This window comes from Chanodichthys erythropterus, chromosome 20 (genome assembly GCF_024489055.1).
Source record: "Chanodichthys erythropterus isolate Z2021 chromosome 20, ASM2448905v1, whole genome shotgun sequence".
Taxonomy (NCBI): domain Eukaryota; kingdom Metazoa; phylum Chordata; class Actinopteri; order Cypriniformes; family Xenocyprididae; genus Chanodichthys; species Chanodichthys erythropterus.
Window position 1 is genome coordinate 16846272 of NC_090240.1, and position 17605 is coordinate 16863876.

Genomic DNA, 17605 nt, shown 5'->3' on the forward strand with positions numbered 1-17605 from the left:
GGGCTGAAGGTTTACCTTCCAACAAGACAATGACCCTAAGCACACAGCTAAAATAACGAAGGAGTGGCTTCACAACAACTCTGTGACTGTTCTTGAATGGCCCAGCCAGAGCCCTGACTTAAACCCAATTGAGCATCTATGGAGAGACCTAAAAATGGCTGTCCACCAACGTTTACCATCCAACCTGACAGAACTGGAGAGGATCTGCAAGGAGGAATGGCAGAGGATCCCCAAATCCAGGTGTGAAAAACTTGTTGCGTCTTTTCCAGATCAAAAGGGTGCTTCTACTAAATACTGAGCAAAGGGTCTGAATACTTAGGACCATGTGATATTTCAGTTTTTCTTTTTTAATAAATCTGCAAAAATGTCAACAATTCTGTGTTTTTCTGTCAATATGGGGTGCTGTGTGTACATTAATGAGGAAAAAATGAACTTAAATGATTTTAGCAAATGGCTGCAATATAACAAAGAGTGAAAACTTTAAGGGGGTCTGAATACTTTCCGTACCCACTGTATATATAATTTATAATAAATACAGCAATAAAAAACAGGAATTGTCATTTTTGACTAATCCTAACCCTAAGCAGTTAAGGGTTGAGTACAGTGTGAAAAGCTCTTCTGGAAGCCGCAGTGAAATTAAATCTCTTGGCAAGCTGTAAATGAATAATAACACAAACATCTTTATTATTATCATTATAGTCATATCTTCTCTTTTAAAAAACATTCAAAAAAAAAAAAAATCTTCAACCAAGTCAAAAGTTATGGAATATTACAGACGGGTTCTTGATTAAATCATCTCTGGCAATGAGTTGGCCTGGGTTAAAAGGGACCTCAAGTCGGCCCCAACCACAACCTGAAGAGGGCGTCCTGCTATGGCACCCAAGGGCGAGGGGAGGTTACACAGTAATGGTCACAGACTTTTGAAAAAAAAAAAAGAAAAAAAAAAAAAATTGGTCCAGAAATCCATAAACATACTCTTTAAAACATAACTTGATTTATTTTAATACAAAATATAATGCTAATGTCAATAAATAAGTGTCCATAGAAGTCCATGAGTCAGGGACCGATCTCACTGCTGTATGTCATGGCACTGCAAATCTCAGAGAAAATCTCACAGAGTGACCGGAGAGAACATAAGAAAGAGTGAGGGAAGGCCAATGAGATGGCGAGACCTTGAGGCTAGCATGTGAGGTGACAACAAAACCAAAACATCTTGTAACAAAGACCGGCGTGACCATCTGATGATGGCATAATGCAGATGACGGAAACACAACACTTATTGACAGACTCACTCCTCCGTGCAAATGTCTTTTGTTTGAGACTGTTAGAAGGCTAGATTAATTTTGGCACCTTAAAGAAATTTATGTAAACATAAGCAGCTCTAGGTCACAGTCCCCATCTCAAATACAAGTGAAAGTCTGTCTGTTCTGTGCAGCTGTTGAAAGACGACAGTTGCTAGTGAGCGATACAACAAATTCAAACATCTCTTATGATTAACAAAGCATGTGTTGCGATGCATTCATTTTGAGTTCTTTCTATATGAATGATACATTGGTACCATACTGGTTATTGGCCGATATTAGAGAATTTATATTTGACAGCTGATGAAAGCCATTGACTTCCATAGTATTTTTTTTTTTCCTACTATGGAAATCAATGAGTGCCGTCAACTGGTTACCAACATATTTTATTTTATTTTATTTTTTTTTTGTGTTCAATTCCGGTTTGGAACTTGAGGCTGCATAAATGATGACAATTTTCATTATTGGGTGAACTATCCTATTAAATGTAATATTTGTCAGTCATAAATTAAACAGGTAAGACTTCTCTAATAGTACTAATAAACTCAATGTGCTTTAAATACACATTAACCAGGTTTATAGATCAATAAATCCAGTTTGTTTCAATCTGAAACATTTGAATTAAAAATTTTCATATTTTTTAATGGAATAAATGTAATTGTTTTCACAATTAACAGATTATGCAGATTCTAAGACATTTGAATAAATGCATTTCAAAAATATTATTATTTTAATAAAATCAAATAGATGTAACAAATTATGAAATTAGTTTTTGAGTGCAGAAATGTTTCCTGTTTCCTTTATGTATAACTAACAAATATGTATCACATTAGGTTGATTTTGTTATTATTATTTTTAAAACTGTTTAATCCAAATAGATGAACATTTTAGATGCAATTCAATGACACAAATCATAAATTTATGCCTATTTGTCGGTAGATTAATCTTTAAAAATACTAATAATTTAATATCACTAATTAATGGAATCTTTGGCACCAAATGATCAAATATACATAAATGAATATCCATTTTTCATAATCTACATTATAATGTTGTGATGCCTAACTTCAATTGTAGCATTTAACCAACTGATTTTAGTGTTTAGTGTTTTATGTTTTGATTTATTTAGACAAGATAGTATTGAATTTTAATATCAGCCATAATATGAAAATCATCAGTTTATCGTTTTTGTGAACGTTTAAATCTGTTGAATCGCATTGGTTACAAAGTGTGCACACTGACAGTGATTTGCAAAGCAATCTGAAGTAAAGTTCAATGTGATTTAGCAATTTGAGAGACTTGAGAGACACTTTAACATTACGCAAATGAACAGTGACAACCAATAGGAGTGAACAGTGGTGCTCATTTGATCTGCTGATACAGTACAAGACAGTGACCTCTAAATCGTTTTCAGTGTGAATGCAAAGTGCAAGTGATGTGAAATGTTAAGAGGTCCACCAGCAAGCTTCCCTCATTGACCGTGTCTTTAAAGAATAACTTTGCATATCCCTGTGTAATTGAGTGTTTGCTGTCAAAGGCCGCAACGACATTGACATCTCTCTCCTATTGTATTGAGAAAGTTCACTTAACTTTTAACACACGCATGCACACACACACACACACACACACACACACACACACACACACACACACACACACACACACACACACACACACACACACTCACTCTATCTGGCTTAAGTTAGACTGGTCACATCATGTCGGACAATAAGAGCAATACTAAATATATGTTCATGTACATATATAACCATATACACACATATTTTACACACATTTTCCAAAATGTACATCTTCATGCACAACTGATGGAAGAAAAAAAAAAAAAAAAAAAATTATATATATATATATATATATATATATATATATATTTTTTTTTTTGGGGGGGGGGGGGTCAACAGTACATGAAGTTCCTCTAAATTAACACATGACTCTTGAAATATCACCATTAGAGTCCTTAATTCAATATACATGTATTTGCTATACGTATATATTTACAAAGAAGCAAATCCTGAAAGTACCAGGAAGTACCAGGCGGATGTGGATGATTTACCTCATTTCAATGTGAAATGAAAGATCTGATATTAAGACTTAAGGAAGGACTGCTTAAGGAAGAAGAATGTTTAGGGGAAATATGAACACCAGATTTCCAGATCAGTGCTGATATGAAAAGATTAACTCTAAAACAAAACTCTTATTGTGGACCCATTCACACAGTTGGTTTCAGATTCACATTATGAAATATTTAGTGATCCATAAATATGGAGTGGTATCACAACTCACAGTGTTAACATCAATCAAACCGGTTACTCTCCGATATTTCTACTATTTTCTTAATATCAAGGGGGTTCAGAGGCTGTTGAAGGCATCTGTAAAGGAAATGAGTTTTAGCACGAGTGCAGACGTAACACTGAGCATTAAACGTGAATAAATGAAGTGTACTGGACCGGTGAAATCAATGTGTGCTCGAGAGGACTTTAAAATGGATTTAACAGAAGCTAATGGCTTCTTTTTTTAAAAAAAAGGTTCCTGTACAATACTATAAAATACTTTTTCTTATTCTGACAAATAAGAGATATTCTCCTCAACACGTACATTGTGTGAAAAACAGACAGAAAAACACTGTGATTACGTGATAAGGCAAAAAGCAAGATGTTAAAATGATTTTCAACGATAACGCTTAAATTCAAATGTGTGGTTATTGGCTATTATTGCTGTAACGTTTAGTACAACAACATAAATTGGGGATTAAATTACTACATTTAATTTTGCCATTTAGACAATTTTAGAAAGTTGTTTCAGAGGCTTTTAGAAGTTTTTACATTTACAAAGTCTGACGTGCACTGATCAAAGTAGTTAAATACAGTTATTTTTCATTTTATGTTGACTAAGAGCATTTGCTTTTGCCTTTCTGACTAAAGAAAAACCATGAAACTGAGAAACAGCTCGCATAACTGCAGTACCTGAAACCGCCTACAGGAGGCGCCAGAGAGACTTGTGATTTTCACACCATACAACCTCAGAAACATTCAAGCACTCAAACACACAGCGAGGACAGAGAAAAAGAGAGAGAAATAGACAGAGAGAGAGAGAGAGAGAGAGAGAGAGAGAGAGAGAGATACAGCGCGATTGAGCACTCAGGACTAACAGTTTGCTCTGTATGTCGCATATGTTCCAGATTTTCTTTAATATTTGTACAAGAAAAACAAATCAGGTCACAGTTTAACAAAATAAAAAAATAAATAACATTACAAAACTAATTTTTAAAATGTGAGTGACCAGTCTAATTAAGACCATGGCATTCTCTCAACTCTCATGTTTTATTTAATATCTCTAAAATTGGTGGTCCTCCTTTCTCTCCTATGTTGTTGATATCTGTTGTTTGGAATCAACAGGCCCAAACGAAATCTGTATACACAGAAATCTAAAACTTAACATTTACAAAATTCTATGCAGCCCAATTTTATGTTTATTAAATATTTTGGCTGAGTTGATAAGCTTTTCAGCTACCAGTATGAGTTCAGTACACTTTTTATTTTTATTTTTTTTAAATTTAAATTCATTCCATAGATTTCCCTTAAAATCAGTGCAGAAAATCCGGAAAGGACCGCAGATTCTGCCTGGGCCTGAAAATTGATTTGCATTCAAAACAGTGTGTGGATATTTTTGTACCTATTTGTTTAGCACCAAAAAAAGTGCTGTTCCTCTCTTTTACAATGCCGCCAATCACCTCTCGACTTCTCGCCTCAAAGAGCCAATCAGAGCACAGAGACAGTGGACAGGTCGGGGTGAGGAGAGAGGATCAGATTGGTCAGGCCACTCCAGTGTATGTTATTGCAGAGGCCCTCTCAGCTCTCTTCAACTAGAGACGTCAGGAGATACAAGTAGCGGAGCATGTTTGCGTGAAAAAAAATGGCTGTGAAAATCAGTAGTTGATGCTGGAACGAGGGTAAAAAAAAGGATTGGACAAATGAAAACTGCATTTTCAACCCTGTGTCTTCCAGTTTCAGTCTGTGCAGGTTCAGAAGAAATTAGGGATTCCCTCAAAAATGAGAGAGGAACATGGACTAAGCAAAAACAAAAACGATAATCCAATCGTGACGACACAAAAGAGTACTTTCTCCTCGAGTGGTTGTGCAATGAGTGAGATGGAGAGAAATGGGGAGAAATTGGATGGAGAGAACGAGAGAAAGATGAGGGGTCGGGGTTCTATGACTCAGACGAGGAGCGTGACCCCCCCTGCACCAGTGATCTGTAGACGGAGGAGTTGAGGAATCGTGGGTAGGAGTCTCTGTGCATGAGGGTGTAGATCTGCAGCTGTGCATCCTCAAATATGTGAGGGGTGGGATCCTGCATCCTCCTGTTGATCACTTCCCTGACGCGAGAGTCCAGACTCACCTTCAAGACAGAAAAACAACACTGTGAATGTTGAGCGACATAGTCAGAATTTCATAGTCGTTTATACGCTAATAGAGTTTAGGATTTGGGTTAATGCCTTTTTAAGCCTGGGTTAAACAATGTTACTTTTCCTGTCATTCATGATCAATGCATAAGTATTTCTACAATCATTTTATAGAGATACAGGTTTTGTTGTACTTGTCTCATTAACTTCATAAATATGCAAATAAGAACATTAATCAAGATAACCCATGCAGAAAAAAGATAACCTATGGAAAACGCATTGATTACGACTGTAACCTCGGTTCCCTGAAAAGGGGGAAAGAGAGGCTGCGTCATAAGTTTACGACACTAGCATGTGAAAAATCAGTCCAATGGTGTGACAGAACGTCATAGTGCGGGTGACATCACGACCAGGGAGGTTTAAAGCACCCCCGAACCAAGCAATGTCAGCTTCTGATATGCTGAAGGAAGTCGGCCACAGGTACGCCGGAAGTATTGGCAGGGCGACGCAGCGTCTCATTCCCCCTTCAGGGAACTGAGGTTATAGTTGTAACCCGAGGCATTCCCTTTCGAGAGAACTCACGCTGCATCTTAAGTTTACGACACTATGGGAATGTTAAGCATCAAGCACCCTAACAGGGCAAAACCTAAAAAAAATTATCTCTCCTTGTCTGATGTCTGAAGGGGCAGAGGACAAATGCCTGCAACACTTTAGATCTATCCTTGCCTAGCCTGTGTTTTTGACCCTGGACTGTTTCCTTGTTTGCTGCCTGCCTTGACCATAGCCTGTGTTTGGATTACTCTTTTGCCTTGCCTTTCCTGTATCTGTTTGCTGGTGTGTGACCTACTGCCTGTACGACTACGCTCTCCTGTAATTAAAACCTGCTTGTGGATCTCCAACTCTGTTGTCCCGTCCCGTACGGGACAAATTTGAATTAAAAACACAGGTCAAAACACAGGCTAGGCAAGGCAAGGAACAAGGAACACATAGACAAGGTTGGATACAAGGATAAACAATACTCAGCCACCCGTGTGTGTTTGAGTGCAGTTTATAAAGGGTCACTGATGAGAAACAGGTGTGAGTGCATGATTGGTTCCTAGGTGGAGGATTGTGGGAAATGGAGTCCATATGAAGAAAACAGAACATGGACCCAGCCTAGGGTGAAGAAAAGTCTTCACTGTGCCAGGTGCAAACTCCAAACACAAAGAGAAACACAAACCGAAAGGGCTTGTAAATCTCTTGAAAGATGTAATGGCCAACAGAAATAAAGCCTTCCAGGTCAGAAACCTTTCTGAAACCTCCTCGATAGGCTCAAAGGGAGCAGCCAAAAGGCCCTCCAATACTAAGGCCAAATCCTATGTCAGAACCCTTGTGTGAGCTGCAGGCCAGAGCTTTAAAGTGCCATGTAGGAAATTAGATACTAATGGGTCCCTCCCCAAAGATAAACCACCCAAAGGAGTGTGGTAAGTAGCTATGGCCACCACATACACCTTTAGCATAGAAGGGGATAACCCTGCAGAGAAACGGTCTAGCAGAACCTCCAGTACTGTACCAACCGGGTGGTTAAATGGGTCTAAGTGACAACTTTCACACCATGAAGAGAACAATCTCCATTTAAAAGCATAAAGTTTCCTCATGGAGGGAGCTCTGGAGTGAAGAATGGTCTCAACAACCTTAGTTGAGAGACCAGCCTCTATGAGCTTCCATAACTCTAGGTGGGGGTGAAATATTGAGCCCTCCACCTGAGATAGAAGGCCCCTCCTGATGGGATTCTCCCAAGGGGAGCCGTTGAGAAATCAGGTCCGAGAACCACACTTGAGTTGGCAAAAGAGGAGCCACTAACAACAGGTGGGCACCCTCCTGGCGTACTATCTCCAGAACTCCCGGGAGCAGAGCGATCGGCGGGAAATCATACAGACGTAGTCTCGGCCATGCACTAGATTGAACCACAGTGGACAGTGTGTCATTTCCTGAGAAGGAAAAGTATCCACTTCCACTTGGCCGTACCTCTTCAAATTGAGACCCACCACCTTGGGGTGAAGTCACCACTCCCCAGGCCTCAGCCCCTGTCTCGACAGGACGTCCACCCCCTGATTTAGGCATCCAGGGATATAAGCTGCCATCAGTGCAGGCCCCCCAAATGGTTAAGGTTAGTGACCATCGATGTATTGGTGGACTGGATAAGAACATGATGGCCCCTTAGATCTGCGAGAAAATTTTTCAATGGCAGAAAAACAGCCATCATCTCCAGGCAATTTATATGTCATGATAGATGATGGCACTTCCACAGACCCTGAGTCGAGTGGCCCTCCAGGACTGCTCCCCAACCCGTGAGAGAAGCATCCATTGTAAGCATCATGCGATGACAAGGAGCTCCCAACACTGGGCCTTGGGACAAGAACCAGGGTTTCTTCTACATTGTCAGAGTACAAAGACATCTGCTTGTAACTTTGATCATGCGGAACGGATTGCCCCACAGGGAAAACCCCCTGGTCTTGAGCTACCACTGCAGGGGTCTCGTGTACAACAGGCCAAAAGGTAATACGTTGGCTGCTGCTGCCATCAGATAGATTAGTATAATGGTTGCTCAGTGAAAAAATGATACAGTCTGACATGAAATCAGTCTTCACAAAATGTACAAAAGCAATAATAATAATAATAATAATAAAAAAAATGTTACTTACTACTCTACCATTCAACAGTTTGGGGTCAGTAAGATTCCTTTTTTTTTTTTTTTTTAATTAATACTTTTATTTAACAAGGATGCAATAAATTGATCGAAAGTGACAGTAAAGACATTTATAATGTTACAAAAGATTTCTATGCTGTTTCAAACTTTCCATTCATAAATCCTGAAACAAATCTGTCACAGTTTCCATAAAACTATGATGCAGCACAACTGTTTTCAACATCAATAATAAGAAATGTTTTTTAAACAATAAATCAGCATATTACAATGATTTCTGAAGTATCATGGGACACTGAACACTGGAGTAATAGAAAACAGTTATTTTAAATTGTAATAACTTTTGACATCAAATGAGTAAAATCATTTCAATCATCAAAAATCAGCCTTGGTGAGCATAAAAGACTTCTTTCAAAAACATTAATAAATCTTACCAACCCCACACTTTTGAATGGTAGTGTGCCTCAAAATATCTTGAAAATCTTTTAAAACTTCAATGCCATAAACCTCTCAAACCTGTACACCATAAGTCTATGGGCTGAGATTATTACTACACTGAGCTCTCTAGTTTATGTTCTTCCAGGACTCTATTTAATGATTCCTTTTCTTTGATTAATTTCATACTAGACACTTGAGTGTACAAGAACTGAAACTGGGAGCTCAGGGCAAAACAAAGCCCATCTATCCGAACTCACTCACTCCCTCTTGCACTCTACAGCCTATTTATTAACCGCTTTACAGTAGAGCGTCCAGCCGGGATCAATTTATAGCTTCCTTTGTTCAACCTTTGCTCCTTAATTTACTTCTAGAAAGTACGCTTTCCTCAGCTGCCTCTAGAAAGTGGCGGAATTGAAAGGTGTGAGTTCATGAAAAACGCAGATAATGAAAAAGGGAAAAAAAAAAAAAAATCACATTTAACATGTCAACACAATGAATTAAACCACATACCAGGAGCACATGTGCGCACTGAGAATGCAACAAGTGTGTACAATACATGCACACCCCGCGGTCTCACACCAACAGGAGACAAAACATAGAGAGCTCATAATAGAAAGCAGGATCGACCACCACATATGGTGCTAGAGGGCTGTATTTCAGGAAATGAGCCTTTAAAACATTAAGCTTCAATCATACATCTGGCAGAATTCCTTCATGCCTTGTTTCTTTGTCACACGTGATCTCTTAAACGTTTAATGGTGTGAAGTTCAAGTCAAGCTTCAAAATAAGTTTAGTTTTTTTTTTAGATAAGGCCTTAGTCACTTCTCATTGGTCAGAACGCAGCCAATCATAGACCTGCAGCGAGGCTGAAATCTGCATTCCACAAAGGAGAGACAAGACAGAGGTGATAAAGAACAGCCACCAGTCTTTCCATTGCAGTTACTGCAGACTGGACTTTTTATGGACATTGTATTTGGTGGCTGATTAGAAAGGATGTACATACTTATTTATATAAATATGTTAGTGTCTTTCAAATTACTTTGATTGTAGCAAGCTAACATATTAGCCTACTAGATTAGTATAGCACTAATGCGGAGAGAATACAGACACCTGTCTGTATTAAACCTAGAGGACACAACTCGCAGAACTGCCGTCTCTCTTTATATCAGTGGTTCTCATCCTGTTTAAGTTGAAGTCCCCCATATTGTCAAAACAATTATTGAAGCCCCCACCCCCCAAAAGTTGCTTGTTTCAAACTCTTTTCAAGACCTGCATGTTTTTCAATAAAAACAAAAGAAGAAATATCCTTGCAGTTTATCAATTTATCATTATGTTTTAGCATTTTAATTGGGTACTTCATTTTCATACATAAAACGCTAAAGGGGGTGTATCACACACAGTTTCTGCCAATCTTATGTTAATCTTGAGTACATATACAATGCATCCTTCATATCTCCGAAAAGTCTTTAGTTTTGTCATATTTATAAAAGATAAGATACGCTAAACTGAGTCTTTCCGATCCTGGAGGCGTGTCTGCTGTCAGTGCTGTGGGCGGAGCTAAAGAGCGCGCGCAGCTTCTGTGATGTCTGCTAGCTGCGACATCGTTATAAATACAAAGGGAACAAAAGTGTCCGTGATGTTTACATTATGTGCACTTGCGCACTGATTGCCAACAAAACACAGACATCTGATGCAGCTTTACTCGCCACCCGCAATCTGCAAATCCAGCGCCGTACTGGGACTTGTTTACAAAGTATTCATCAATGAAATCCAGGGAACAAACAAACATACGTGTGCAACTCTGTTGCTGCCCCGTAAAAACAAACTTCATCCTCTGTTCCCTTAACGCTGGGAAGCTGAAAAAGGTCATCTTTCCCTCACAACCAAAAACACACGCCTTTGTTGACAGGAGCTGCGTCTCATTTCAGAGGCTTCGTCCTTCGGAGGTCGCATTTGAAGGCTGAATACTTCATCAAGGATGTCATATTTAAGAAAAGTAACCATTATAAAATTGACCGATATTCATTGTGAGGTGTAAAAAACTGTAATTTCTTTTTTACGTTGCAATCTAACGGTTATTTTTCTTAATTGAGACTGCCTCAGTGATGTATGCAGCCTTCAAAGGGTGCAGCCTCTGAATTGGGACACAGCCATTGTTAAAAAATCTCTCGGCTTTTGTATCCTGAACGAATCGCGTTAATGGGCGTGATCTTGCTCTGGGTGATGAGTGTGTGCACGCTTATCAGGGAGAAGTGCCTATACGAGGAATTCCGCTCTCTTTTGACGTCTATATACAGGCCATACTTGAAAAAAAAAACTCCCCGAAACCTGTATCGAAACCGGAAGTAGCCATTTGGCACAGGCATCATACGTCCAACTCGTGTTTTGAAACTTTGGCCATGTTTAGCATGAGAACTCTTCAACAGTGTAAATAAGTCAGAATGCATGAAATAGCATTACACCCCCCCCTTTAATAAAAAACAGTTTAATTTAAATGATTTCATCCTGCAGCCCCCATAGTGCGCCTCAGAGAATCACTACTCGATATATGCTCCTTAGAGATGGGTGAAAAACTTGTGTGTGTGTGTGTGTGTGTACCTCTTTGGGCGAGAGGATTGAGATGTAGTCTTCATAGATCAATCGCGTCTTCTCCTCGATGGCACTCTTGTTGATCTCCTTCTTCAGGTCTTCGCAGGCCAGCCAGAAGAGCATGTTCTCCTCGCTGTACTCCGTCCGCAGGAACTCACGGAACTTGTTCCGCCCCGCCGGGTTCTTCATCAGCTTATCGAAAGACTGCGCCCACTGTTTAATCTCCTCCATCGTCGGTTTGGGGCTGAGAGACAGAGAAAGAGACATTAGGCACATTCACATCCCTAATAAACATAATAATCCATGATGATTTGTTGGCCCTCATGATAAAGTATATGGCAATGTGCAACTGTGCGTAAGTGTGTGTTCTCACCAAGTTTCACATGGAAAGGGCTCCAGCTTTGTCTCCTGGGCTTTCCTCCGCCCACGCTTGTCATCTTCACTCCTAACAGTGAGACTAGAAGGTGGTAAAACGGCATTGAGAAATAACAGCAGTGCCTGAACAAAACAACACAACCTACAGGCAGACAACACACTCACATATAACATGCAAGGCCCTTCAACTTCATGTTCAGGTAAAATCATGTGAGCCTAGAGGATTGTTTTTTAATTTCTGATATAATTATGAAGTTTGTCTCATATGGCTTTGAATTACTAAGTGAATCACTGAGTCGTTTGTTTTTGGAATCAGTTAGAATACACTAATTACATTGATTTTGATTAATAAAAAGAACTGGTTCATGTGAGTCATTTGTTTGGGAATCTCTTGGACTACACTGGTCGCACTGTATGGCTGTGAATCACTAAAGAGAACCTGTTCATTAGAGTCATTATTTTGGGAATCAATTGTGCTACACTGGTCACACTGTATGGCATCGAAGAAGAGTCATTCATTTGGGAATCGTTTAGACCACACTGATTGTGCTGCAAGACTTTCTGAATCACTAAAAAGAATCTGTTCAGAAGAGTAATATTTTAATGAATCAGTTGGACCATACTGGTTGCATTGTGGTTTTGAATCACTAAAAAGACCTGGAACATAAAAATAATTTGTTCAAAAATCATTGGACTACACTGGCCGCACTGTACGGCTTTGAAACAAACCTGTTTAGAAGAGTCATTCATTTGGGAATCGTTTAGACCACACTGATTGTGCTGCAAGACTTTCTGAATCACTAAAAATAATTGGTTTCTACAGAAGCAGCTCTAATGAAGCTCTGTCATTAAGAGGACATCAGAGTTCGGACCACAACGATCCTTACTAATGGCTATGTGCAGCAGGTGTGCTTGAATGAGTGCGAGTGAATAAGTGTGTGAAAGATGTGTGGGTGTGAACATGGCTCCCATTTCCTCCAGGGCTTCTGATGAAACGAGAGCAATCTTAACCACATTTATTCTAATGACTAACAGTATACTTGAATTTCACACATTTCACTCATTCATAGGTACACACACATACACACAAACAAACACACACACACACACACACACAGAAATGAATGATCATATGTGTATATCACAGAAACATGTATTCACCTGTACTCACAAACACATATCATTTATCATACTGAAATACATATCACATCTCATTCACACAAGTATAAAATAACTGAATGTGGTGATGATGAGGGATCTTGATAGGACAGAAGGAGGGAGAGCTTCATAACAAATTCAACTGAATGTGGCATATTTCCAAGTGGAACTGAATATTTGGTCGGAAATAATGCAGGACTGATTTTGCACAGGGATTTGATTGCATTGTAAAAAGTAGACTGTGATATTACTGGTTAATGTTATTTCCCCCCCAAACAGCAGTAAGTAAGTAAAAGTTATTAAAGTTTGAGGAAATATTATGAAAACAAACATTTTATTTAAGGATAACGTGCACTGATGAACTGTGCACAATAAAACCAGGAACATGTATTAAAGGGTTAGTTCACCCAAAAATGAAAGTTCTGTCATTAATCACTCCCCCTCAAGACATTCGTTCATCTTCAGAACACAAATTAAGATATTTTTGATGAAATCCGATGGCTCAGTGAGGCCTGCATTGACAGCAAGATAATTAACACTTTCAATGCCCAGAAAGCCACAAAAGACATATTTAAAACAGATCATGTGACTACAGTGGTTCAACCTTAAAGGGATAGTTCACCCAAAAATGAAAATTTGATGTTTATCTGCTTACCCCCAGTGCATCCAAGATGTAGGTGACTTTTTTTCTTCAGTCGAACGCAAATTATGATTTTTAACTGCAACCGTTGCTGTCTGTCAGTCAAATAATAGCAGTGATTGGGAACTTCAACTATAACAGTATATAAAACTTGCTTAGACAAATCCAAATGAAACCCTGCGGCTCGTGACGACACATTAATGTCCTAAGACACGAAACGATCGGTTTGTGCGAGAAACCGAACATTATTTATATAATTTTTACCTCTAATACACCACTATGTCCAACTCCGTTCAGCTTCCTGTTAGTGAGGTCAAAAAACGCGTTGTGATGACGGAAGTGATGTCTCGCCCATATACTTCAATGAGCGCGAGACATCACTTCCTTTGTCAGAGCGCGATCAGACCTCACTAACCGGAAGCTGAACGGAGTTGGACATAGTGGTGTATTAGAGGTAAAAAATTATATAAATACTGTTCGGTTTCTCGCACAAACCGATTGTTTCGTGTCTTAGGACATCAATGTGCCGTCACGAGCCGCAGGGTTTCATTTGGATTTGTCTATGGAAGTTTTTTCGACTCTTATTGTTCAAGTTCCCAATCACTGCTATTATTTGACTGACAGACGGCAGTGGTTGCAGTTAAAAATCATAATTTGCGTTCGACTGAAGAAAAAAAGTCATCTACATCTTGGATGCCCTGGGGGTAAGCAGATAAACATCAAATTTTCATTTTTGGGTGAACTATCCCTTTAATGTTATGAAGCGACGAGAACTCTTATATAAATATATAAAATATATACAGCTCTGGAAAAAATTATATATATATAATAATAAAGACTAAAAGAGCTTTCAGAAGCTTAATGGTGATGACACTGTAGTGTAGTTTGTTTATAGCTTATGTTTAGCTTTTAACTTCTGGTGATTCAAAAATGTATAGAAGTTGTGTTCATTTGTAAAGATGTTGAACAAAATGTGAAAGAATCATAAGCTTTTGTTGGTCACAGAGCTTGTTTTCTACAATAATCCGAAAGCCAATGGAAATATACCAATGGGTTTTTGTTGAGGGAATCCAACTTTCCAGTTGGCCTACAAAATGACGTCCTCACCGCAGCACTCTATATGAATGTGAATATAATCCCTGTGAAGGAATGGGCGTGGAATGTAAGACTAGCAGCGGTGATGAGTGGAATGTACCATGTGGAGACAGAGACAGGTGAGTGGGTCGTACCATGAGCAGCTACAGCAGCAGCACCAGCAGAAGCAGCAGGTGTTGGGTTTCTGTGTGGGGGAGGGATGCCGGGCGCGGCTGGGGGACGTCTCGCTCCGCGTCATCGGAGACTCGCGGTCTGCCGGGACAGGGCCTGTGTACTGATACATATTAGAGTAAATACCAAACCCCGTGCAGAAACACACACACAGGAAATCCTCTACATCTGGTGACTTGAGTTTGGAAATTATCACGCACGTGGTCATGAGGTCATAATCGGTCCATCTAAACAACCCCATATAGTCATAATCCTCTGACAAATAGACAAATATTAGCCTTTTCACTCCTGAGGTGGGTAGTAACGTTGTTGCATTCACTTGAGTAACTTTTTTTATGTACTTTTAAGAGTAAGTTTACTGGCTGTACTTATACTCACACAGAAATTTAATTTTACTTCACAACATTCTGTGACGTTCCACCTGTTATCTGTTAAATACAGGCTGCATACGTACAAGCTACGCTGCGTGGTCTGAATGCGTAAGCGGGCTTAGTTCTGGACGATATGGCCGAGTGGAATGAAGAGTTCGTATCGATGGAGGCAGGACATCCATGACCCCATATCCAATCGATCTTTTCATTCCAAGCAATGAAATATAATGTGATGCCAAAAACAAGTTGCTCCATCTACATACACGAATTCCAGCTCAAACCTGATAAATATAAATATGTCAACTCTAGAAACAACACGCATTTAAATGTTTATTCCAAATGTCTGCACATTTTATATCCATTTAAATTATGCAAACTAAGCAGCATTTCTGATATCTTACATTCATACACAGTGCCCTAGAACTGCCCTCCGGTTATGTGTCAAGAATAATAATTTTCAGAATAAAAACTTGATGGTGTATTATGCCACAGTATTTCTCAGGAGTGCATAACTGTATCTGATCAAATGTATACCTCAGTTGCAGTGTAAGTAGCTTTGGATATAACCATAATATATGTACATGTAAGATGTATGTATTTTTATATAATCTATCTTTAAAGGGAAATATTTAACTATTGTAAACTGTAGAGCTCCATTTAGCCTAACACTATTCATTCACACTATTTATAACCATTTTATTTTTATTAAATTAAAAATACAAATAGCCTATTTTTTTATTTATTTTTTTCTCACTATTCTTTGTGGAAAGTACCTGCACTTTAAAAAATGCTGGGTTAAAAACAACCCAAGTTGGATTGAAAATGGACAAACCCAGCAATTGGGTTGTTTTAACCCAGCAGTTGGGTTAAATGTTTGCCCAACCTGCTGGGTAGTTTTATTTAACTCAACTGTTGTTTAAAAATTACTGTATTGCTTAATTCAAATTAACCCAAAGTATGTTGGAAATGAACATTTATTAATGTTCAATGAATAATTATTAAACAATAAACATTTATTAAATTGCTTATTAATAAATTTATATTAATAAAATATTAAACTATTTAATTTATATTAATAACATATTAAAGCTTATTAATAAACATTCACCTTTTGTCTATTATTGTTGTCTCTAATTGCATCTGGTTTTTAATTTCCCAACTATTTTGTGTTCATTTTAAGCTAGCCATATAGCAATTTTTAAACAAAAGTTGGTTTAAATAAAACTATCCAGCAGGTTGAGCAAACATTTAACCCAACCGCTGGGTTTGTCCATTTTCAACCCAACTTGGGTTGTTTTTAACCCAGCATATATTTTAGAGTGTGTATATGAATAATTACCATTAAATAGATGATTCAAACCATAAATTATGATAAAACCTAATTTACTGTTAATTACATATTATTTGTTAACTAATTGTTGTTTCATCTGAGGATCCACTTCAAGGTGAATGCAAATCTTTTTTGAATCAGCTGTGTTTGATGAACCTCACTGAAAGAATGAGTAGTCACAAGAGTAACGCAGGCAGTAGTTGACAAACTGTTGGTCAGTTTTGTCGGTGAAGCAACCAGCCATTTTCTGTCATGGAATTATTTAAGAAAATTATAGAAACCTTGCAACCTCAGTGCATGACAAGGAAAATATTACGTATCAAAATACAGGATGCATTCGAAAATATGAAAAGGGAACTTGTCAAGAAATTAAATGATGCTGATTATGTCTCTACTACAGTAGACTTCTGGTCAACCAGTAATACCAACTTCCCAGACATCAGAAGTGTACATGCCATCTTCTCAGTCTTATTAGTAATGTTGATCCAACAGGCTTGAAATGATTCAAACAAGAGACTGCAATGGTCAGCATTTGCAAAATGTAGGTCAGAGTAACGGTCAGGGGCCGTATTCACAAAACATTTTATCTTACCACTAAGAGTTCTCCTAAATAGCAGTAAAAGTTCTTAGCTAAGAGTTTTCTCTTAAAACCCATTCACAAACCTGCTGAGACAAACTTTTACTAAGGAATAGACTGAAGTCTTAAGCTAAGAGTAAGGGCAGGGATTACCTCATTGCTATGGAGTAAACACACAGTGATTGGCTGATGGGGAGGAGTCAGCGATTTAATCATAGAAATATTGTAGAATGAGGTGTCATGTTTCCATATTAAAATAAAGGTTTTAAAATACAAATGTTGCCCTAGTCAAAATAAAATGTTGCCATAAAGGTTTTAAAATGTAGGCTAAGTGTCACTAATTAAACTAGTATATACAGTTAATTGTCCACCTTTTGGATGTCTTAATCTCAAGAGAATACAGAATTCAAGCGACAAATTATGTTTTATGAACAAAGTTTGGGAGAAACACAAT

The 17605-nt window shown here is 38.3% G+C and overlaps 1 protein-coding gene across 8 annotated transcripts in view; it reads right to left on the bottom strand.

Moving 5' to 3' along the window:
• Positions 1–3212: 3212 nt before the first annotated feature.
• The window catches only part of rgs19 (regulator of G protein signaling 19), a 62944-nt gene continuing 48551 nt past the window's right edge, over positions 3213–17605 (bottom strand). For 7 of the 8 annotated variants that reach the window (XM_067371656.1, XM_067371658.1, XM_067371660.1 and 4 more), the window contains 4 exons: positions 14837–14976; positions 11808–11891; positions 11444–11678; positions 3213–5717 (listed from right to left, as the gene is read on the bottom strand). In XM_067371656.1, coding sequence (XP_067227757.1) covers positions 5529–5717; positions 11444–11678; positions 11808–11891; positions 14837–14976 — 648 coding nt within the window. In that variant the 3' untranslated portion in view covers positions 3213–5528. The remainder of the gene's footprint in view (positions 5718–11443; positions 11679–11807; positions 11892–14836; positions 14977–17605) is intronic. The other variant, XM_067371657.1, reaches the window with a different exon arrangement.